The following is a 24,852-nucleotide window of genomic DNA, read 5'->3' as shown; positions in this document are numbered from 1 at the left end:
CTACCATTTGGTAGATTTAACTTTTCCTCCTCCCTGGGAAAAGTAATCCCTTAGTAATCCTTCTTTAGTTTTAGCATACTGTCTATACAGTTCTCCCAAAAGACTTTCTTTTTTTTTTTTTTAAGTTGAAGCTATATATATATATATATATATATATTTTTTTTTTTTTTAAGAGTTTATTTATTTCACAGGCAGAGATCACAAGTAGGCAGAGAGACAGGCAGAGAGAGAGAAGGAAGCAGGCTCCCCGCCAAGTAGCCTGATGCGGGGCTCGATCCCAGGACCCTGGGACCATGACCTGAGCCAAAGGCAGAGGCCTTAACCCACTGAGCCACCCAGGTGCCCCTCTTTTTTTTTTTTTTTTTAAACTTAACATTATTTATTTGGGGGCGCCTGGGTGGCTCAGTGGGTTAAGTCTCTGCCTTCGGCTCAGGTCATGATCTCAGGGTCCTGGGATCGAGTCCCGCATCGGGCTCTCTGCTTGGCGGGGAGCCTACTTCCTCCTCTCTCTATTTGCCTGCCTCTCTGCCTACTTGTTATAATTATAAATAAATAATATCTCTAAAAAAATTTAAAAACATTTATTTGGTCTTCAGATATTGAGTAAAGTTAAATCAACTGATATTTATTGAGGGCCTGTATGTGATGATATGTTTCATGTCCTCAAGTAGATTATGTCCTATTGCATCTCAGCATTGAAAGGAATTTAAAAGAAATGTAAAATAGGTAAAGATGTATCTGACCTGTTTATTTTTCTTTAAATTTTTAAAAAGATTTTATTTATTTATTTGACAGAGAGACAGTGAGGGAGGGCACACAGCAGGGGGAGTGGGAAAGGGAGAGGCAGGCCTCCCACTGAGGGGGTGCCCGATGTGGGGCTTGATCCCAGGACCCTGGGATCATGACTTGAGCCAAAGGCGGGAAGACAGAGTCTTAATGACTGAGCCACCCAGGTGCCCCTGTTTCTGACCTCTATTCAAATCAGTGGTTATTAAGGAACAATCCAGCTCTCCCCAGTTAAAATGGATTATGTGAGGCTAATGCTAATTTTAAAGAAAATTCCTTATGTAAATTTTTCCAGAATAAGTAATACCCATAGAATTTCTGGTTTGATTTTGAGATCTTCCATAACCCTGCATTTATAGAACTTCTTTTCTGTGACTTGCCACTAGGAAACCCAAAATTTAAGAACTCGCTCTCTGTGGGCTTATAAACTATTTGAAGAAATAAAATTAACAGATTAAATAAATAGAAAGTGATACACGGTAGTATTTAATTAAGCACTGCAATGTGGGTTACAGATAGTATTTCTGTGGGTGTTTTCAGAGGTGAGAGCTCAGTGGGGCCAAGGATAGTTGGCTAAATTTCCAGAGAATCCGAGATTAAGGGAGACATCTTAGATGAAGAGGAGCCATGTCAACAGAAAAAGAATCTCCGAAGTGAGTATCCTCAAAATACTTTTTAAAACTGGTTTTGAAAAAATACAAAAGTAAGAAAGAAAAAATTCACATAATGGGGAAGGGAGTGCAGTGAAAAGGAAATATCGTATCCTATCCTTGCCCCTCCTCCTAGGGCTAGACAATTAAAATACTCTTAGGAGCAGAGATCAAGAAAAGCCATTCCTCGGGGTGCCTGGGTGGCTCAGTGGGTTAAGCCTCTGCCTTTGGCCCAGGTCATGCTGTCAGAGTCATGGGATGGAGCCCCACGTCGGGCTCTCTGCTCAGCAGGGAGCCTGCTTCCCTCTCTCTCTCTCTCTCTGCCTGCCTCTCTGCCTACTTGTGATCTTTCTGTCTGTCAAATAAATAAATAAAATCTTAAAAAAAAAAAAAGCCATTCCTTCTTGCCCCTTGTAGTAGAAATCTACCTTAGAGAGGACCTGTTCTGTGTCTCTACTATGAATGTTTCTTGCTGCTGGGAGAGGGAAGTGCCTCTGACGGAAAAAGCTCGTTGTTACAACTTCCAACCCAGAGACTTCTATTCGCATGAATTACTGTACAGATGCCTTGCTATTACGTTGCTTGGACATGTTTGTGATTGTTAATGAGTTATTAACGTTCGGTCTTTCTCTAGTCAGCAGGCAGAGCTCGCCCTGCAGGAGGCCATTAGGATTGCCCAGGAGTCCAATGATCATGTGTGTCTCCAGCATTGCTTGGTGAGCTGCCCCCTCCTGTCTCGGGAGTTCTGCCTGTGGATTGAGTTGGCTTTCGAATGGCGTCATTTGAATTGGGTTGTTTTGCAGTTGGAAGGCCCTTAGCAGTAAAGGGAAACTAGTTAGCAGAATTCAGAAAAGGCAACCCATCGTTATTATCTTTCTTAACTCATGATCTCTGTTTTGCTTTGGGGAGCATTTCTAGTCTACATATTTTAATCCAAAGCTACCACCTTAAACATTGGTATTAACAAAAAGGTGTATGCGACACCTGGTAGCTGGAGGAGACATTGTCCTGTGAAAGCATAAACACTAAGCACAAGGAGAACACGGAATTCATTTAACATTCCCTGAGAATCTCGATTTCTCAATTAAAGGCCATATGGAAGCTTCATGGTTTTTTTACGGAACACTTGCCACTCATTGCTGTCAGAGGTGAAAATTAATGGCTGTTTAGCTCAGTCTGAGTTTTAATGTGTTCAGTGGTTTTCATTTAGGTTCATACTTCATGAAAGAGTAGTTTAGAGGATTTATTTGTCCCTTGTTAAATCATCCTTAAGCCATGCTGATACTTCAATAGAACGTTAACCATTATCATTGTTAGAATATATTTTGATGATTTCTCTTACCAGAGCTGGCTTTATGTGCTGGGGCAGAAGAGATCTGATAGCTATGTCCTGCTAGAACACTCTGTGAAGAAGGCAGTACATTTTGGGTTACCGGTAAGGCTCATCTTCCTGTGAGATTATTTAAATAAATGGTGTGGTTTCATTCTTGGTAGTTTCATATGACCTTAACTGTTATTCAGACCACTAAATTCTGTCTAATAGGTTTCTCGCTGCTCCCTTTATCTTAACATCTATTCCGTTGACCAATTCTATGAGATCCTTGTTTAGTTTATTGATCAACATTGGCTTCCACATGTTTACTTAGAAAAATTTCAAGAAAGACTTATTATTTTTTTTCAAAGATTTTATCTATTTCCTTGACAGAGAGACAATGAGAGAGGGAACACAAGCAGGGGAGTGGGAGAGGGAGAAGAAGGCTTCCCACCCAGCAGGGACCCTGATGCGGAGCTCAATCCCATGACACTGGGATCATGATCTGAGCCCAAGGGAAGCACTTCATGAATGAGCCACCCAGGCACCCCAGGAAAAGATTATTTTTAAACCAGGGATTGGCAAACTTTAAAGCCCATGGGCCAAATCTGGCTTGCTGCCTGCTTATATATGGCTCTTCAAGCTATGAATGGGTTTTACATATTTAAGTAGTTGGGGGAAAAAAACAACAAAGAAGAATATGTGACAGAGACCAAATGTGGCCTTCAAAACCTAAATTATTTACTACCTGGCCCTTTACAGAACCAGTTTGCTAATCTGGTTTTAAAAGTAAACAAATCCAGGAACCAGTAAACCTGACAGGTACATTTGTCTTTTCTTAATTTAAGTGACAGAGAAGGACCTGAATTATAGTCCTTGGTGACAAATACTAAGGGGCAGTGAAAGGGCTCAGTTGTCACATATGCAGTAGTAATGACTGTCAGAGTCGAGGTTACTGTTGCTCTCAGAACTGTTTTCTGTCTCAAAAACATCTTCTAGGTCAGCTGGGTGGCTCAGTGGGTTAAAGCCTTTGCCTCCTGCTCAGGTCATGATCCCAGGGTCCTGGGATTGAGCCCCACATTGGGCTCTCTGCTCAGCAGGGAGCCTGCTTCCTCCTCTCTGCCTCTGCCTGCCTCTCTGCATACTTGTGATCTCTGTCTGTCAAATGTCAAATAAATAATAAATAAAATCGTTAAAAAAAAAACAAAACATCTTCTAAAAACTGCACCATAGACAGTGGGACTCCTTAAGCATTCTGTCTCATAAAGTTTGCAGCAAGGTCCAGGAAAACTGAAAGTAATATGTGTAATAACTTATTGTATATGCTTTTTAAAAATGGAAGGGGTACCTGGTGGCTCATTTGGTTTAGCATCTGACTCTTGATCTCAGCTCAGGTCTTGATCTCTCAGGGTTGTGAGTTCAAGCCCCATGTTGGGATCTATGCTGGGTGAGGCGCCTACTTAAAAAAAAACTGAGGTACAGTCGACATGTTTTATATGCTTTTTAAATCTGTAAACTGTCCATTTGATTCATTTTTGAGAAAGGAAACTTACATGTACAGAATTGACTATAAGGACAAAAGTAAGTTGTCCTTTAAAATTTTTGTTTTGGATTTAAGCTGACTTTTTTTTTTTTAATGATTTATTTATTTTACTAGGGCCTGGGGCAGAGAGAGAGGGAGAGAGAATCTTCCAGCAGACTCCCTGCTGAATGTAGATCCTGACACAGGGCCCAGATCTCATGACCCTGAGATCACATCCTAAGCTGAAACCAAGAATCAGACACTTAACGGACTGAGTCACCCAGGTGCCCCTAAGCTGACTCTTTTCTTTTCTTTTCTTTCTTTTTTTTTTTTTAAGATTTTGTCTGTGTGTTTGAAGAGAGAGAGAGTGAGTACACAAGCAGAGGGAGAGGGAAAAGCAGGCTCCCGCTGAGCAGGGATCTTGATTTGACTGTGATCTGCTTGTACACTCACTCTCTTCTCTCTCTCGCCCAGGTGCCCCATGATTTTATTTTTCAGTAATCTCTACACCCAATGTGGGGCTCTAACTTTACAACCCTGGGATCAAGAGTCACATGTTGTACCAATTGAGCCAGCCAGGCACTCCTGAAGTAGGAAGATTTTTAAAGGATGACTATTATGAGCATACTTATCTTTTCATTAACTTCTGATACAGTTTTCAAAGGTGAAAGCACAATTTAAAAGACTCAGCTTAGGGGGCACCTGGGTTCCTCAGTTGGTTAAGCATCTGCCTTCGGCTCAGGTCATGATCCCAGAGTCCTGGGATCGAGCCCTGTGTCAGGCTCAATGCTCAGCAAGGAGCCTGCTTCTCCCTCTCCCACTGCCTGCTGCTCCCCCTGTTTGTGTTCTTTCTCTCTGGAAATAAAATCTTAAAAATATTAAAAAGGGAAATAAAATATCTTCTACTCTGGGGGCAAGTGGATGGCTCAGTCCATTAAACGTCTGCCTTAGGCTCAGGTCATGACCCCAGGGTCCTGGGATCCAGCCCCAGGTTGGGCTCCTTGCTCAGTGGGGAGCCTGCTTCTTGCTCTCCCTCTGCCTGCTGTTTCCCTTGCTTGTGCTCTCTCTCTCTGACAAAAAAAAAAACAAAAAACACACTTCTACTCCATAATGTGTCCAACACTGTTTGACACATGCGGTTTTGTTTTGTATTTATTTATTTAAGAGTTTATTTATTTATTTGAGAGGGCTCACTTGGATGAGCTGGGGGAGGGGCAGAAGGAGAGGGAGAAGCAGGCTCCCCACCGAGCAGAGCCCCACACAGGGCTGCATCCCAGAACTCTGAGATCATGACCTGAGCTGAAGACAGATGCTTAACACACGGAGCCACAGAGGTGCCCCAAATACTGTTTTTTTTGTTTTTAATATTCTATTTATTCGACAGAGAGAAATCACAACTAGGCAGAGAGGCAGGCAGAGAGAGAGGAGGAAGCAGGCTCCCTATGGAGCAGAGAGCCCGATGCGGGGCTCGATCCCAGGACCCTGGGATCATGACCTGAGCCGAAGGCAGAGGCTTTAACCCACTGAGCCACCCAGGCGCCCCTACTGTTTTATTTTAATTCTTACAGTAATTCTTTAATGATAAGAGTTTCTGCCCATTTTACAGATGAAGAAGCTGAGGCTTGGTTAGGAAGCTAACCGGCCTTGACTCACAATATAAGCGGCAGAGAGTGTGTAAGTCCAGGCCCATTTTATGTCAAAGCCCTGGCTCTTCTCAGCATACCGCCTGCCTCTCTTCCAGCCCTGGGTTTTCAGGAATATGTTTCGTATGGGTTTGCGTGTGCTGAAATGTGAAATACGCCAGATTTCAGAAAAGCGAACAATGTGTCATGTAATTTGTACCTTGAGGAGTTATGGGGTATGTCTGTCCCCTTAGTACCTCGCCTCCCTGGGAATACAGTCACTCGTTCAGCAGAGGGCTTTTGCTGGGAAGACAGCAAACAAACTGATGGATGCCCTAAAGGACTCTGACCTCCTTCACTGGAAACACAGCCTGTCAGAGCTCATCGATATCAGCATTGCACAGAAAACAGCAATCTGGAGACTCTATGGCCGCAGGTGGGTCTTCAAGCCAACCTTCCAGGCCACAGGGGCAGGAATCTTTCCAGAGGTGAGCAGAAGCTAGCAAACTGATTCTCTGAAAGGCCAAACGGACAAGTCATTTTCCCCTTTGATGAAAGTTGTTCTTGCAGGGGATTAAAGAAAATGCTTATAGTTTTAAAACATTTTTGTACTTTGCACAGACTTTGTAAAGTTCTTTTTGTGCTCATTCTCATTTGTGCCTCCCAACTGCCCCGTGAGGTAACTGGTGGGTGGGCTCCATTCCAGGATGTGAAAACCAAAGTTCACACATCTGATCTGCCCAAGATCACAGACGTCAGTAGCAAGTGACAGAGCCAAGACTCACACTCAGGTACTGTGACTCCAAGCGCTCTGCCCCTGTGATGAGACCGGACTCTGTCTTCCTGTCCCCGGCAGACGGCCACAGTCACTCGGGTTTCGCTTCCCTGTTAGCTGAGGTGTGTTTTCTGGAGCATCTCCGGCCTCAAGTTTAATTTTCCATTTGGCCTCCTTTAGCTTGGAAGTACCCTTCTGAACCAGGTTTTTAATCCTGGAGCCTGTCCCCACCCCACCTTCTACCTAGACAGTCTATTTCTAGGAACTCAATAATGAAAGGAAGTGCCTACTTGACCAGTCTTGTTTGTGTATACTTGAGATCATTTTTTGGCAGGATGCGCTCTGAGACAGCTGCAGACACTGGCCGCAGCGTACATTGCCAGAGCAGCTGGTGCCAGGATGGCATCAGGTCTGAATTTATCCATGAAAACCGATTAACACACTTGTGACCACAGGGGAATTAGAGGCAGTCAGGGGGTCTGGAGCTTGGAACTCCCAGTTGTGCCATAACCACCCCATGTTTCCTTTGGGGCTACACATGCAGGGTGTGTTTCTGCTTTCCTGTTCCTGAGGGTGGGAGAGCCGGCAGTGGGAGGCAGCCGCTCCCGCTAAGCCAGAGCCTGCAGATGGACTTCCTGTCCTTCCATTTCCACTCAACAGAGTTGTGGGGTGTGGCTGGGGGGCAGCCTGGGTCTCTTGACTGAAGGGAGTTCCTGTCTGTCTCCCCACCCAGCACCATGGCCCTGCAGCAGGCCCAGATGTTGCTGAGCATGAACAGCCTGGAGTCTGTGAATGCGGGTGTGCAGCAGAACAACACGGAGTCATTTGCCGTCGCCCTCTGCCATCTTGCAGAGTTGCACGCGGAGCAGGTAGGCAGGTAGCTGGGCCTGCGCGCTCCGGGAGCGATGGAAGCTCCACCACCTCTCCCCTCTGCTCCTTGAGAAAAGCACGGGATGTGTCTGGGTCAGGCCTGGTTGGATGCAGGGGGCGCTGAAAGGGTGAGATCCCATCGGTGGAAATGGGTGGGGTGTGGAGTCTACACAGTTGTTGAACTTTGCATCTCTTTGCATTGACAAAGGAAATAAGATATCAGCTATTTCTATGTAGCAAATGGAATATAAAAGAGTCTTTGAAATTTCAGATAGTGGAGCTAGGTATGTTCATAGGAGACGGGAAGGCCACACCAGTTAATGTTAAGTCTACAGCACAAGCCTGATTGACTCCAAAAAGGGACAGTGGGAATTGGATGTAATCTCGACTTACAGCCCAAGTCATTTTACATGATTCTCTTTGTAGCGGATTGATTAAAGGGTCTCTCATGCTGCTCTAGGCTTTCTCCTTCCTTTGCTCTAAAATGTCTTCTTTCATGGAAGAGAAGTCAGGGAAGCCTCTTACCCAAGCCCTCTATCTCACTAAACACTGCCTTGGCTATAAGTGCATTTCCTTGATCATACATCTTTTCTCCACTTCTCTCTGCTGTCCCTTACTGTTAGATTATTGTTAGGTTGTATCTTTTTTTCTTTTTTTTAAAGATTTTATTTATTTATTTGCCAGAAAGTAAGAGAGAGAGCAGAAGCAGGGGGAGAGGGAGAAGCAGGCTCCCTGCCCAGCAGGGAGCCTGATGTGGGACTCGATCCCAGGACCCTGAGACCATGAGCCGAGCCAAAGGCAGACATTCAACAGAACGAGCCACCCAGGTGTCAACAGTCAGTATTCCCTAATCTGCGGCCTAAAGATTGTTGGATGGTGTCAACCCCTTCTGGAAGTCTCTAAAGACTTCCCTCCACTAAATGTATTTTAGCATATGACAGTCATTTAGGTATCTGTGGAGACAAAGGGGATGGATGGGGTCTGGCTGGGTCCCGCATGCACCTTCATCAGCTGCCCTCTTCCTGCACCTGGGAGGCATTGCCCACGCTTCCTGACGTCAGAGCAGCAGCCAGCTGCACTTGCTGTTTGCTTTCCCCGAGGAATCTGCACGTTCATCACTTTCTTGGTTTTTTTTCCCCCTCTTAATGGAACCTCTGACATCTCCTCTTCTGCTTTCCTTTTACCATGCTTAAGTGGAGCATTTGGTAATGGATGAGTCAGTGAACCTTCAGTTAGGTGTTTGGTGTGAGCCTTGTGTGACTTTTCTCTCCCCAACAACTTCATTGAGATAAAATTCATATGTGATACAATTCACCCAATTTAAATTTCCCCCTATGGCTTTTTGAAGTCAAACTCTCCCCACTGACCCCAGCCTTAAACTGGATAACTTCCTTTCAAGCTCTGTTTGAGTTATGTAGGGTAGAAATAATATTTTTTTCCTGCTGGACTGAAAAACTGCTTTACAAAAATCTCGGTCGTGGCTCAATGCTCAAGCCTTGAAACTTTCTCTGAGGCCAGTTATTAGAGTTCTGTGATGTTTCCTGGAAGAGATTTTTCCTGCTGTTTGGATTTGGATTAGTATTTGCAGACACAAGTACTAATCCAATACATCTAATACATCTATACAACTAATAAATCTCCCTTATATCCCTGGCTTATGTGAAGAAGCTGCTGACCCCATCATTGCCTGGCTCCAGTGGCCAGGGTATGTTGGGAACCCTTAAGAATTGCACTGCTGGGGCACCTGGGTGGCTCAGTGGGTTTGGCCTCTGCCTTCTGCTCGGGTCATGATCTCGGGGTTCTGGGATCGAGCCCCACATCAGGCTCTCTGCTCCGTGGGGAGCCTGCTTCCCCCTCTCTCTCTGCCTACTTGTGACCTCTCTCTGTCAAATAAATAAATAAAATCTTAAAAAAAAGAATTGCACTGCCAGGAGATAGGCAGTGGCCTCTCTGTTTCAATTTAGTTCCTTCCCCCCTTTCCTCAACCTGCCTTCTTAAGACCTTTCTAGTGCTAGAACATTAACGAGGTAGCTGTACCACATGGCTGATGATTGTCACATTTTTAATTATGCAGGTTAGCCCGGAAATTTAAGCTTGGAAAATTAAGCTTGGCCCGTGGTGGCGAAGGCAGCTTTATCATGTATCTCCATTTGCTCCTTTATTTCCTTTGTGAGTGCTTTGGTTTGCGTTCTGAAATTGATCTCCAAATAAACTGGGTGCTGCACTTTGATGTGGCAGTGACTACGGCATGAGCGAACCTACAAAGAAGCTATAAGGTCTGAATTGCTGTTTCTGACCTTCCTCCTGAAACCCAGAGGGAGCACTAAGACAGCCAGCCCCCTTGTTCTTTTTGTGTAATTCTAGACCATCTGGTATCCTTCCTCTCCCAGCCTCAGGAGGGGCAGGTCACAGTAGGAATGGGGGGATGCAGTGTGTGTCTCTCTACTTGGCCTAAAAGGTTTGACGACCCATCTCCATCCACATGCCCAACTCACTATGGCAGTCATGAGAATAATTGGCAAGATTGGTCATTTAAAAATCATAAGAATAAAAAGATTATTGACCTTTTATTATAATTCATTGTAATTTCCACTTCACTTCAAATAAAAGTTCACTTGTAATCTAATTGAACTTCTATATAGATAGAAGACATTTCACCTAATCAAAGGACTGGGACAAATTGAAAAGCTTTCGGAGTCAAGAAACATTCCAATGACATAAGGGTATGAAATAAAGGCATGAACAAAAAAGGTATTCACATAAAAAAAACAAATGACCCAAATACATGAAAAAATTTTCAATCTAGTCATTAAAGAAATTCAAATTAATACAGTGAAATATTAGTTTCACCAGTCACATAGGCAATCCATAAGTTTTGTGGTGGGAGAAAGGCATAGAGTGCTGGTGTGACAGTTCTTGGCACGCTTCTGGAGGGTAATTTAGTAATTTATATCAGAGGGCTTCGGAATGCCAGCATTCGACCAGCCAGTTTTACTTCAGAAGTCTTATCCTGAGGAAATGACTGGACAGGTGGACAGTGTAAAGCTATATGCACCGAGATATTCAATGTAGCATTCTTAAAATGGACAAAATTAGAAACAACCAAACTATCCCACACTAGGAGGTTATTTTTCTTATTGTTTATATTTATTTTGAAGTTGTTTTCCTAGAGTGAACATGCATTACATGTGTAATTCAAAAAAAATTTTTAAAGAACAAAATATGCTAGAACCTTAAAAAAATGACCCCTCAATGTATGGGAGTCTGTGGCTCGCACCTTCTCAGGTGCAGCACCATGAACAGGTGAATCACAGTGACAGCCTGTGAGTGGTGTGGCAGGTGCGGTTTCTACACAGGTGTGCTCACCAAATCGTGTGTTTCTGCTTAGGGCTGTTTCGCTGCGGCTTCAGAAGTGTTAAAGCACTTGAAGGAACGATTCCCGCCTAACAGTCAGCATGCCCAGGTAATCTGCCTTTTGCATGTCATTGGATTTATTTCCGAAGAGACCGTTTTTACTGTATTGTTGTCAAAGCAGAATATTTTAGGGTCTCCGCTCAGTTTCTTGTGTCTTGATTCCTTTCTTGTGTCCTCTGTGCATAGGTGAGGTGAACATAGGCGCATACCAGACTCTAAGCTCTGTTCAAGAGGACAAAGAAATAAACCCTGATAAAAGATTTAAAGATTTATTTAGGGAACTTTTTTTCCCCTGTCTTTATGGTTTTAGCTAGTATTCCTTATATCTCTAACTGTATGGATCGTCCATGTCTACGGACAGATCAAGAATTAGGTCCCAGGGGCGCCTGGGTGGCTCAGTGGTTTAAGCTGCTGCCTTCAGCTCAGGTCATGATCTCGGGGTCCTGGGATCGAGTCCCGCGTCGGGCTCTCTGCTTGGCGGGGAGTCTGCTTCCTCCTCTCTCTCTCTCTCTCTCTCTGCCTGCCTCTCTCCCTACTTGTGATCTCTATCTGTCAAATAAATAAATAAAATTAAAAAAAAAAAAAAAAGAATTAGGTCCCAGTTTGGTGTTGTGTCCCTTACTTTGCAACTCTAATCTTTTCCTCCCAGAATTAAATGACCTTTTGGGAAAATGTTGTCCCCAGAGGGGATTTAATTTTTTAAAGCCCTCCCAGGCCCCCTGTTCCTTAGGGCACTGTTATCTCTCTCTAATGGGGCTGAGAAAGCTGTTAAACTGTCCTTTCTGACCAAGTATAGCCAGCAATGGATTCGAGAATTTGAAACCATAGGAGACCATGGCCTGGGAATCTCCTACTGCTGGTCCCTGAGGCTGCCACTCCCAGGGGCTGTCGGATAGGCTGTGGGTACCCATCTGCGTGTGAAATGTGCTGGGTCTAATTGCTGCTTTCAGCAGGCTGTGATCTGAACTCAGAGTACCCAGCCGCAAAGGTGGCACACAAACAAAACAGAAGATAGGGGAAAGCAGGTGATGTGGGAAGAAAGAAGTGTGGTTCTGTGGCAGGGCTAATGCGATGGAACAGTTTTGGTTATAGTCCTAGCTGTTTTGTTTTGTTTTGTTTTGTTTTTAATGACAAATTAATTCACAGTTCACAAAAAAAAACATGGCCGATAGATAAATACCAAGATGCTCATCCCGACTGGCAATCAGGGAATACAAGTGAAAACAATAATGAGATATTGCATACCCATCAGATTGGCCAAAGGTAAAACACCTGACAGCGCCAAGTGTTGTGAGGACAGGGAGCCACGTGCTTCTGGGAGGGGAGAACAAATGGGCACGACATTACAATGAAGGCACGTATGTCCTACGACCACGTTCCCACTGCTTACTGTAGACCTGAGACCAACTCTCTTCCCAGGGGAGATGTATGAGAACGTTGGATAACATTCTCTTGTGTTGCTTATTCATGTAATTGGAAACTGTTCACCAGTGCAAAGGGTAAACTAGAGCTACTTGTATGAACACGTATAAGTCCCAGAAAAATGTTGAGCTTAAAAGCACATTGTCAAAGGATACATACGGTAGGACAGTATTTACTTTATACAAAATTTTAAAATGTACGACATTGCTCTCTGGGCTTAGACCTATTTGTGGTGACAGAGCTAAATGCACCAAGAAGGCTGGAACCATCCGTAAATACCAGACCTGTTAGGGTGCCTCCTTCAGGAAGGTGGTGAACAGGACTGAAATAAGCCAGCACCCCAAGTACACTTGCTTCTTCGGTGGCAAAATCAAGATGAAAAGACTGGGGGCGCCTGAGTGGCTCAGTCGTTAAGTGGCTGCCTTCGGCTCAGGTCATGATCCCAGAGTCCTGGGATCGAGCCCCGCATCGGGCTCTCTGCTCGGCGGGGAGCCTGCTTCCTCCTCTCTCTCTGCCTGCCTCCCTGCCTACTTGTGATCTCTCTCTGTCAAATAAATAAATAAAATCTTAAAAAAAAAAAATGAAAAGACTGAGCTGCGGGGATCTGACTCTGACGTTCCTACATGAAAACCACAGCCTGGGGCGGGGTGGGGGTGACCTGGACCTACAGCACCACTTCTGAAGGAATTGAAAGTGAAAGACTGGGTAGAAGCTCTACCATTTAAAACACTGCTAGCCTATAATAAATGGTTCATTTATGTAACAAAATGACTTTGGCTTGTTGTAAATTAATTAATTAACTGATTAACTTTTTGAAGATTTTATTTATTTATTTGACAGAGAGAAAGAAAGCACAAGCAAGGGGAGCAGCAGGCAGAGGGAGAGGGAGAAGCAGTCTCCCCGCAGAGCAGGGGGAGCCCGATGTGGGACTCAATTCCAGAACCCCAGGATGATGACTTGAGCCAAAGGCGGTCGCTTAACCATCTGAGCCACCCAGGCGCCCCTTGTTGTAAATTCATTAACATTCTGTTGCATTGCATTGACTTATCTTTCTCAAAAGCTTGGAAATCACAAATCCTTCTAATTTTTTTTTTTTAAGATTTTATTTATTTGTTTAACAGACAAAGATCACAAGTAGGCAGAGAGGCAGGCAGAGAGAGGAGGAAGCAGGCTCCCCGTGGAGCAGAGAACCCAATGCGGGGCTGTATCCCAGGACCCTGGGATCATGACCTGAGCTGAAGGCAGAGGCTTTAACCCACTGAGCCACCCAGGCGCCCCAAATCCTTCTAATTTTTAATTGGAAAAAAATCATACAGGATCATACTACATATTAAGGGTAAGAATATATGCCGTAAAAGTATAAAAACATGAATGGGAGTTATAAACATTAAATCAGTTACTTTGGACAAAGATAGAGGGGAATGGAATTTGCAAAGAACTAAAGTAGTGCGTGATACTGTCTGAGGCAAATAAAGCAAAATTGTTAAGATTTGACGAAGTTGGTGGTTGGCAGACATGTTTTTTATTATTCGTGCTTTTTCACATCCTTGAAATATTTATAAAAAATTTTTTAAGTCTCAAAAAAATGTGTATGAATTGTAAGGATATTTGCTAATAAGCAAGCTGAAATATTTATATATTTCTGTTGAATAATGAGGTGAACACTTGCCATTTTGTTCTTAATTTTTTTTTCTTATTAGTTATGGATGCTGTGTGATCAAAAAATACAATTTGACAGAGCAATGAATGATGGCAAATACCACTTGGCTGATTCACTTGTTACAGGAATCACAGCTCTTAATAGCATAGAGGGTGTATACAGGTAAGAGACTTTGAAAACTCCAACCCCAGGATGAAGTAATTCTCAAATGCCTTTATTCTTATTTGTTTAATTAAAATTAATTTATTAGGTGAACCATAAGAGACTATGGACTCTGAAAAACAACCTGAGGGTTTTGAAGGGGTGGGGGTGGGAGGTTGGGGGAACCAGGTGGTGGGTAATAGGGAGGGCACGTATTGCATGGAGCACTGGGTATTGTACAAAAACAATGAATACTGTTACGCTGAAAAAATAAATAAATAAATTTTTTAAAAAAGGTAGTAACATACATGCCAAATGCTTACTTCAGGCAAAATAATAAGAGCACCTTTCCTGTTATTGTTGTTGATCATCATCATTTCACTTTGTTCCTTTTCTAAAATTTCTACAATGACTGTGTACTAAAATCTTTTAGTCATCAGATGCCACTAAAGGATGGTGATACTCTTTATTTAAATACCTTTGTTTCTTAAGTTTTTGTATTGGATGTTGTAATAATCATCTCAACTGTAGAAATGAATCTTGACACAAGCCAACTGAACAGTTTTATAGGACTTTTGACTACACGTGCAAGGTTAAGGACCAAAGTCCAGACTGGTATTCTGAAAATAGACAGGCTTTTATCCACACCAATTATTTTCAGAGAAATTTGAGATTAATCTTTTTATAATAGATCTTTTAAATCTCTTTTAAAATGGCACTGTCCTTTAAAGGACAGTGTTAAGATGACAACAAGATTAGGTTGTATTTGAAACTCAAGAATGGAAGAGAGTTTTATGATAGTTATTTGGTACATATTCATATTTACATATTTTTTTTTAATTCATGAAGGATTTTTTCTCTGTACTTCTTATCAGCATTGTACGTTCTGTGGACAAATACAAGCAAATGTAGATAAATGTTTTATAAAAAATAATTCCTTGAACCTCTTTTCCCAACTCCTATATAGTTGTGGTCATTCTATTTATTTATTTATTTATTTATTTATTTATTTATTTTATTTATTTTTTTTTTTTTAAAGATTTTATTTATTTATTTGACAGATAGAGATCACAAGTAGGCAGAGAGGCAGGCAGAGAGAGAGAGAGGAGGAAGCAGGCTCCCTGCCAAGCAGAGAGCCCGATGCGGGGCTCGATCCCAGGACCCTGGGATCATGACCTGAGCGAAAGGCAGAGGCTTTAACCCACTGAGCCACCCAGGCGCCCCTGGTCATTCTATTTAAAAGAAAAGGATAATTTGTTTTCTCATCTTTTTCTTTATATTTTTTTCCCTGAAAACATTATCAAATGTTATCTTCATTATTTAGACATGCTTCATTTGTTCTGCTGGGAGTTTTATACTTAAAATTATATTTTAAAACCCTCTGTATAATTTTTGATTGGCATGTAGATACCAGGAGGCTTTTCTTGTAATTCACATCTTCTGCTGTGTTGTGTTTGTATTCCTTACATCTACTGTGTTGTAAACACAATAAGTGTAAAGCAGGGTTTTTAACCTGACTTAAACTGGTGGGCTTTAAGTGTGCTCTAAACTCTGTATTATACATAAACATGATTCTGTAAAAAAAAAAAAAAAATTAATTTATTAACTTTAGCTTAGGAAAAGACTTCTTACATATTTATTACCAATTTGTTCTGGGAAATTAGAAAATACAGATGAGTAAAATGGACAAAATAAGTATCACCCCAAGATAATCACTAACATGCTGATGGTTTCAGACTTTTGTGTTCTTGCGTGTGTGTGTGGGGTGGGGTAGGTGTATACACATGTACTTACACACACACACTTCTTTTCCTCTTTTCACAAAAATTGTATCAGACACAGTTCTTCCTCCTGGGAGGTTCACAGTCTAATTGAGGAAATAAAGACTCCAGCCCTGAAGGGGGCTCGACTTGCAAAACATCAGCATCACCATTTGTGTTTATTTTGTTTCTGTGTCAGGAAAGCAATTGTACTACAAGCTCAGAACCAAATGTCAGAGGCGCACAAGCTTTTACAAAAATTGTTGATTCATTGTCAGAAAATCAGGAACACAGAAATGGTGATCAGGTAAGGGAGGTCTCTCGAGCCCCTGCTGTAGGTGGTCCTTTGTGTCGGCCATTCTCATCTCGTGTCTTCCTCTTTGCGGGCAGCGTCCTGCTGTCTGTGGCAGAGCTGTACTGGCGATCTTCCTCCCCCACCATCGCGCTGCCCGTGCTCCTGCAGGCTCTGGCCCTCTCCAAGGAGTACCGGTTACAGTACTTGGCCTCAGAAACGGTGCTGAACTTGGCTTTTGCTCAGGTAAGCTGATCTCTGTTTTTATAGCACATATTTGTGCTCAAGAACTGGTGAGTCTGTTATTACTTTACTGTTTTGGAAAGGATAATAGTGAGCTTTGACTTCTTCTTAATATGGAAGTCTGGGAATGTAGTCTCATTGTCAAGCCCTCCATGGGAGTCTGAAGCTGCGAACTCCATGCAAGCTGACCCCTCCCAGCGGCACTGGTGGTGCCGAGCTGTGTATTTAAGAAAGGGGGTGCACCTCTTCTTTGGGGACACTCGTATCATATTAATGATTAGCTGGCCCAAAGCTATGCTTGGTTAATAAGAGGATAAAGAAATGAGGAAGTTGTGTGTTCATTGAAAGCTTTTGGAAATTAAATTGTATTTTATGTTTATTTTTTGTCTCCCTCTGAGGAATGTAAAGGCTGTGAGAAAAGGGCCTTTGTTTTCTCCCTGCTGTGTCTTCTGGTACATAGTAAAATGTACACATAGTAGGTTTTTAGTAAATATTTAGTGAGTGAATGCATTTTGAACTCACTGGCACTAGAGGCATTTACTAAAGCAGAGATTCCCCAAACTATGCATTAAAATCAATTGGGAAGATTTAAAAAATATCTACATATTTGGCCTTGCCACAAACGCATGCAGTCAGAATCTGTATGGAAGCAGCACAGAAATCTAATGTTTTCCTTTCTAGCTTCTCTAGTGATCTTTTTTCTTTTTTTTAAAGATTTTATTTATTTATTTATTTGACAGAGATAGAGGACAAGCAGGGGGAGTGGGATAGGGAGAAGCAGGCTCCGTGCTGAGCAGAGAGCCCATTGCGGGGCTCGATCCCAGGACTCTGGGATCATGACCTGAGCGGAAGGCAGAGGCCTTAACCCACTGGGTCACCCAGGCGTCCCATCTTTTCCCTTTCTTGATCATGACCTTTGATGCACTGAAGTTTTTAATGTCTATGAAATCCATTTCATCCTTTTTTTCTTTTGTAGCTTATGCTTTTGGTATTCTACTTAAGAAACTGTTGCTTAAATCCAAGTTCATGAAGATTTATACCTATATTTCCTTCTAAGGATCTTAATAGTCTTGGGTCTTACATTTAGGTCTTTGATCCTTTTTTTTTTTTTTAATATTTTATTTATTTGACAGAGAGAAATCACAACTAGGCAGAGAGGCAGGCAGAGAGAGAGGAGGAAGCAGGCTCCCTGCGGAGCAGAGAGCCCGATGTGGGGCTCGATCCCAGGACCCTGAGATCAGCGACCTGAGCCGAAGGCAGAGGCTTTAACCCACTGAGCCACCCAGGCGCCCCTGTCTTTGATCCATTTTGAGTTAATTTTTGTATATGGTGTGAGGGGGAGTCCAGCTTTATTTCACGTATGGATATCCCCGTGTCCTAGCACCACTTGTTGAAAAGGCTGTTCTTTTCCCATTGAATGGTCTTGGTACCTTGTCAAAAATATTGATCATGGACATTGAGTTTATTTCTGCATTCGCAATTCTATTCCATTGTTCTATATTCTGTCTTTATGCCTATACTGTTTTGATTACTGTACTTCGTATTAAATTTAAAATCAGGAAGTAAGAGGGGCTTGTGGATGGTGTAGTTGGTTTCTGTTCAGGGGGTGATCTTGGTGTTGTGAGATAGAGCCCTGCATTGAGACTTTCCCTTCCTCCCCACCTCCCTCTCATGCTTTCTCTCTCCTTCTCTAAAGTTAATCAATCAATCAAATCAAGAAGTAAGAGGCCTCCAGCTTTGTTCTTTTTCAAAATTATTTTAGCTACTGTTGTTCCTTTGCAATTCCCTATGAATTTTAGAATAGCTTGTCCATTTCAGCAAAAATGGCATTTGGAATTTTGATAAAGATTGCGTTAAAAAAAAAAAAAAAAAAAAAGATTGCGTTAAATCTGTATATGCATTTGGAGAGTGTTGCCATCTTCACAATCCATTAACAGGATATCTTTTAGGGGCACCTGGGTGGCTCAGTGAGTTAAAGCCTCTGCCTTTGACTCAGGTCATGATCCCAGTGTCCTGGGATCCAGCCCCACAATGGGCTCTCTGCTCAGCGGGGAGCCTGCTTCCCCTTCTCTCTCTCTGCCAGCCTCTCTGCCTACTTGTGATCTCTGTCAAGTAAATAAATAAAATCTTTTAAAAAACAAACAAACAGGGGGCGCCTGGGTGGTTCAGTGGGTTAAGCCTCTGCCTTCGGCTCATGTCATGATCTCAGGGTCCTGGGATCTAGCCCCACATCGGGCTCTCTGCTCAGCAGGGAGCTTGCTTCCCTTCCTCTCTCTCTGCCTGCCTCTATGCCTGCTTGTGATCTCTGTCAAATAAATAAATAAAAAATCTTTAAAAAAAAAAAACCAAACAGGATATCTTTTATTTAGATCTTCTGTAATTTCTTTAACAGTGTCCTCTAATTTTCAGTGCACAATTCTTAGAATTTCTTAGTTAAACTTACTTCTAAGTATTTTATTCTTTTTGATGCTATCATAAATGGTATTTATAAAACTAATTTCATAGGGCCTGGGTGTCTCAGTTGGTTTAGTGTTTGACTCTTGGTTTCAGCTAAGGTAATGATTTTGGGGTCTGGGAACTGGGCCCTGTGTTGGGCTCTGTGCTCAGCGCAGAGTCTGCTTGTTTCTCTCCCTTTGCTCCTTCCTTGTCTGAATAAATAAAATATTTTTTAAAACTTATAAAAATTTAATTTCATGTTTGGATTGTTTATTGCTAATATATATTGATCTTATATCCTGCAACTTTGCTAAACTTGTTTAATACCTGTTACAGGGGGGCGCCTGGGTGGCTCAGTGGATTAAGCCGCTGCCTTCGGCTCAGGTCATGATCTCAGGGTCCTGGGATCGAGCCCCGCATCGGGCTCTCTGCTCCGCAGGGAGCCTGCTTCCTCCTCTCTCTCTGCCTGCCTCTCTGCCTACTTGTGATCTCTCTCTGTCAAATAAATAAATAAAATCTTTAAAAAAAAAAAAAAATACCTGTTACAGGTTTTTAAGAATTCCTTGGAGTTTTCTATGTATAAGATCAGCTCATCTGCAAATACAGAGAGTGAATGTCTTTCATTTCTTGTTCTTGCCTAATTGTCCTGTGCAGAACTTCCAGATCAGTGCTGAATAGAAGTGGCAAGAGTTTATATCCTGTTTTTGCTCCTGATCTTAGGGGGGTGATTTTAGTCTTTCATTGTTAAACATGGTGTTAGCTGTGGGTTTTTCACTGTGCATCAGAATTAGGTTGAGGAAGTTCCCTTCTACTCCTGAATGGTGTTGGGTTTTTGTGAAATGTTTTTTGTTTCCTTTTTTTTTTCTTCAAGATTTTATTTATTTGTCAGAGAGCGAGAGAGCGCATGCGCACAAACGGGGGAAAGGCAGGCAGAGGGAGAAGCAGGCTTCCCGGGATTATGACCTGAACCAAACGCAGATTTAACCGACTGAGTCACCCAGGTGTCCCTGTTTTTTCTTTTTCAATTGAATAGATTGTGTTTTTCCCCCTCTTTGTTCTATTTTTTTTTAAAGATTTTATTTATTTATTTGACAGAGATCACAAGTAGGCAGAGAGGTAGGCAGAGAGAGGGGGGGAAGCAGGCTCCCTGCTGAGCAGAGAGCCCCATGTGGGGCTTGATCCCAGGACCCTGAGATCATGACCTGAGCCCAAGGCAGAGGCTTAACCCACTGAGCCACCCAGGCGCCCCTATTCTATTTTTTTTTTTTTTTAAGATTTTATTTATTACTTGACAGAGGGAGACAAAGCGAGAGAGGAAGCACAAGCGGGGGAGTGGGAGAGGGAGCGCAGGCTTCCCGCTGAATCAGGGAACCTGATGCTTGATCCTAGGACCCTGGGATCATGACCTGAGCCAAAAGCAGACACTTAACGACTGAGCCACCCAGGTTCCCCTCCCCTTTATTCTATTAATATAGTGATTTACATTGATTTTTGCATATTGACCTACTGTTGCATTCTTGGGATAAGTCATACTTGATTATGCTGTATGATCCTTTTAATAAGCTGTTGGATTTGGTTTCCTAGCATTTTGCATCTGTATTCATAAGGCATATTTGTTTGTAGTTTTCTTGTGATATCTTCATCTTGCTTTGATATTAGGGTAATAGTGGCCTCATAAAGTGAGTTAAGAAATGTTTCCTCCTCTTCTATTTTTGAGAAGAATAAGGATTGGTGTTAATTCTTCTTTAAATGTTTGATAGAATTTGCCGTTGAAGCCATGTGGTCCTGGTCTCTTCTTTTTTTGAAGTTTTTTTGGTTGTCGATTCATTTTCTTTACTTGTTATGGGTCCATTCAGATTGTTTTTTTAAGTAGGCACCCAATGCAGCACTTGAACTCAGGACCCTGAGATCAAGACCTGCACTGAGACCAAGAGTCAGACGCTCAACCAACTGAGCCACCCAGGTGCCCCCCATTCAGATTTTCTATTTCTTGTTGAGTCAATTGGTAATTTGTATCTTTCTAGAAATTTGTTCGTTATATCTAATTTATCTAATTTGTTGGCATACAGTTGTTCATAGTATTCTATAATCCTCTTTATTTCTGTAAGGTTGTTGGCTAACTCCCTGCTTTCATTCTTGATTTTTGTCATTTGAGTCTTCTCTCTTATTTTTTCAGTTAGTCTAGCTAACAGTTTGTTAATTTTCTTGATCTTTTCCAAGAACCAGCTTTTGGTTTATTGATCCTGTTGTTTTTCTTTTCTCTGTTTTGTTCATTTTTTTTCATTCTTTTTTAATATGTCATCATTTTTTCTTTTTTAAAATTTATTTTTAAAATTTAAATTCAATTAATTAACATATAATATATTATTAGTTTCAGAGGTAGAGGTCAGTGATTCATCAGTCTAATATAATACCCAGTGCTCATTATATCACATACCCTCTTTAATGTCCATCATCTAGCTCCCTCACCCCCTGTTTTGTTCATTTTCACTCTAATCTTTATTATTTCTCTGGCTCTGTTAGCTTTGGATGTAGTTTGATCTTTTTTTTTTTTTAAGATTTTATTTATTTGAGAGAGAGAGAGAGGAGAGAGAGTGAACGAGGAGGGCAGAGAAGGGAGGGGGAGAAGGAGAGGCAGACTCTCCATTGTGGGGCTCGATCCCAGGACCCTGGGATCATGACCTGAGCTGAAGGCAGACACTTAACTGACTGGGCCACCCAGGCACTCCTTTTTTTTTTTTTTAGTTTCTTAAGGTGGAAGTTCAACTTACTGATTTGAGATCTTTTTTCTTTTTTAATTTGTGCCTTTACAGCTATAACTTTTCTTCTGAGTACTACGTCCTGTAAGTTTCTGTGTATTGTATGTGTCTTTATCTCAAAGTATTTTCTAATTTCCTTTGTGATTTCTTCTTTTACTTACTGTTTACTTAAAGGTGTGTTGTTGAATTTCTGTATATTTATGAATCATCTAGATTGCCTTCTATTATTGATTTCTAATTTTATTTCATGTGATCAGAGAAGATACTTAGTATGATTTCAGTCTTTTAAAATTTAGAGTGTTATTTTGGGACCTAACACATGATCTATCTGGAAGGTGTTCCATGTGCACTTGAGAAGAATGTGCATTCTGCTGTTGTTGGGTAGAGTGTGCTCCCAAACTGGTGACTGTTACAGCTCGTCAGTTTATAGTGTTCAGGTCCATTTCCTTGCTGATCTTCTGTCTGGTTGTTCTCTCCCTTAGTGAAAGTGGAGTACTGGAACTATTATTGTTAAACTCTCTAATTTTTCCTTCAGTTCTATGAGTTTTTGCTTTATATATTTTGGGTTTCCATTGTTTGGTGTATATGTGGTTATAATTGTATCTTCTTGATAAATTGACCCATTATCAGTGTGTCATGTCTTTTAGCTTTGTAACAGTTTTTTTTTTTTTTTAAAGATTTTATTTATTTATTTTAGAGAGAGTGCAAAGGCACAAGCAGGGAGGAGTAGAGGGGGACAGAGAAAGAATCTGAAGCAGACTCTGCACTGAGCTTGGAGCCCAATATGGGGCTTGATCCCACAACTGTGAGATCATGACCTGAGCCAAAACCAAGAGTCAGATGCTTAACCAATTGAGCCACCCAGGTGCCCCTTTTGTAACAGTTTTTGATTTAAAGTCTATTTTATCTGATATAAGAATAGTCACTCCAGCTCTCTTTTGGTTACTGTGTGCATGGAATATCTTTTCTTTGTCCTTTTACTTTCAGCCCATTTGTGTCTTTAACCAGAGTATCCTTGTAGATAACATATAGTTAGATCATGTTTTTTTCAAATCTATTGTGCTAATCTCTGCCTTGTAATTGAAGAATTTAATTCATTTATATTTAATTTAATTATGGATTTGAAAGACTTCTGTTTTGTTCTTTTTTTTATATGTCTTACATCTTTTTTGTTCATCAGTTCCTCCACTACTATTTCTTTTGTAGTAAATGGATGTTTCTTGGTTTATTTTACTATATACTTTTGAGTTATTTTCTTAGTGGTTCCCCTTCTTTGAATGATTCTTACACAGCAAGGATGATGTTCTGACCCTTTGGAATCACCAATCTAAAGGATATTGATTCTGAATCTTTTTGTAAAGGCAAAAACCTTTCTATAGTGTGAATAACTCCTACCTATTGTAGCCATCATAATATGAAATCAGATTGACACACATTGTTTTCTAGGAGTGTGGTGCGTATTAAATGTTGTACATGTCAAGGAGAGCATAAGCCAGACATGGCCCTTCAGGAGAGAAGAGCCAGAAATGAAACCTTTTCTGTTATGGTCAGTGGGTGTGGATTTGTACAGTACCACAGTTTTTCTTTTTCAGCTCATTCTTGGAATCCCAGAACAGGCCTTAAGTCTTCTCCACATGGCCATTGAGCCCATCCTGGCTGACGGGGCAGTGCTGGACAAAGGCCGTGCCATGTTCTTGGTGGCCAAGTGCCAGGTGGCTTCAGCAGCTTCTTATGATCCACTGAAGAAAGCAGAAGGTAGGGAGCCACTCAGAGATTGCTAGGCAAAACCAACATGGAAAAAAAATAAATAAATTTAGGACCCAGAAGAAGAAAGACATTAAATTTGGGACAGTATTTAAGTTCTCAAATATATGTTAAAATTTCATGCTGTATTTAAAGTACTTTGCCATGTTTGCTTGGCATGAAATTGAAGGGCAAGTGAATCATTATTTTACCCAAAGACCTTTTTAAAAACCTCACCCTAGTGTATTTTTTTTTCTTCTTGAAGAGTAGAATTACAAAACTATCTGGTACATGTTAAATCAATAAAAGTAGATATTAAGGTGTTTTTTTTTTAAGATTTTATTTATTTATTTGACAGAGATCACAAGTAGGCAGAGAGTCAGGTAGAGAGAGAAGAGGAAGCAGGCTCCCCGCTGAGCAGAGAGCCCGATTCGGGGCTTGATCCCAGGACCCTGAGATCATGACCTGACCTGAAGGCAGAGGCTTTAACCCACTGAGCCACCCAGGAGCCCAGATGTTACGTTTTGAAAATGATGTGTGGACTGTTGAGTTAAACATGCGTGGTGTTTTCCCACTTTCCCTCAGCTCTGGAGGCAGCCATCGAGAATCTCAATGAAGCCAAGAACTATTTCGCAAAGGTCGACTGCAAAGAGCAAATCAGAGATGTTGTTTACTTCCAGGCCAGACTCTACCACACACTGGGAAAGACCCAGGAGAGGAACCGGTGTGCGATGCTCTTCCGGCAGCTGCATCAGGAGCTGCCCTCTCACGGGGTGCCCTTGATAAATCATCTCTAGTGAGAGCGTCCCTGCCGAGCCGCCATACGGGCTAGAAGATTTTGGACTTGTTTACATCCCCTCCCTCCATGTAGATGATGTACTTGATGTCTGTCTGATCAATAAACTGCATTCTGTTTAGTTTTATTTTGTTGCTAGAGTATATGTATTTGTTTTTTCCCTCCTTTTTTTTTCTTCAGGTTTTTATTTAGGGGCACCTGGATGGCGCAGTTGGTTAAGCGTCTGCCTTTGGGTCAGGTCATGATCCCAGAGTCCTAGGATAGAGCCCCACATCGGGCTTCCAGCTTCTCCCTCTTCCTCTCCCCTTGCTTGTGCATTCTCTCTCGCACACTCTCTCTCTGTCAAATAAATAAATGAAATCTTGACAGAGAGAGTGAGCAAGAGAGAGACAACACAAGTGGGGAGGGGAGAGGCAGACTCCCCACTGAGCAGGGAGCCCGACATGGGACTTCATCCCAGGATTTCGGGATCATGATGCAAGCCAAAGGCAGACGCTTAACCAACTGAGCCACCCAGCAGCCCCACCCTTCTCTTTTTGATAGCAAAAGATACCAACTGTTTTTGATAAACAGCTGTTTCATTATTAAGTTAGTGCAAATGTTATGGATGGTGTTCTCTCTGAGCAAAGCTGCCAATGTCTTATTAGAA

The 24,852-nt window shown here is 41.9% G+C and overlaps 1 protein-coding gene across 2 annotated transcripts in view; it reads left to right on the top strand.

Annotated features, from left to right (window-relative positions):
• The window catches only part of ANAPC5 (anaphase promoting complex subunit 5), a 44,916-nt gene extending 20,586 nt beyond the window's left edge, over positions 1 to 24,330 (top strand). For both annotated transcript variants that reach the window (XM_046025656.1, XM_046025657.1), the window contains 10 exons: positions 2,071 to 2,152; positions 2,782 to 2,871; positions 6,147 to 6,328; positions 7,401 to 7,536; positions 10,926 to 11,000; positions 14,074 to 14,195; positions 16,134 to 16,241; positions 16,325 to 16,472; positions 23,257 to 23,419; positions 23,993 to 24,330. In XM_046025656.1, coding sequence (XP_045881612.1) covers positions 2,071 to 2,152; positions 2,782 to 2,871; positions 6,147 to 6,328; positions 7,401 to 7,536; positions 10,926 to 11,000; positions 14,074 to 14,195; positions 16,134 to 16,241; positions 16,325 to 16,472; positions 23,257 to 23,419; positions 23,993 to 24,204 — 1,318 coding nt within the window. In that variant the 3' untranslated portion in view covers positions 24,205 to 24,330. The remainder of the gene's footprint in view (positions 1 to 2,070; positions 2,153 to 2,781; positions 2,872 to 6,146; positions 6,329 to 7,400; positions 7,537 to 10,925; positions 11,001 to 14,073; positions 14,196 to 16,133; positions 16,242 to 16,324; positions 16,473 to 23,256; positions 23,420 to 23,992) is intronic.
• The last annotated feature ends 522 nt before the right edge of the window (positions 24,331 to 24,852 follow it).

The sequence above is a fragment of the Meles meles genome, chromosome 12 (genome assembly GCF_922984935.1).
Source record: "Meles meles chromosome 12, mMelMel3.1 paternal haplotype, whole genome shotgun sequence".
NCBI classification, from domain to species: Eukaryota; Metazoa; Chordata; class Mammalia; order Carnivora; family Mustelidae; genus Meles; species Meles meles.
This window is presented reverse-complemented; position numbering and strand designations above follow the sequence as displayed.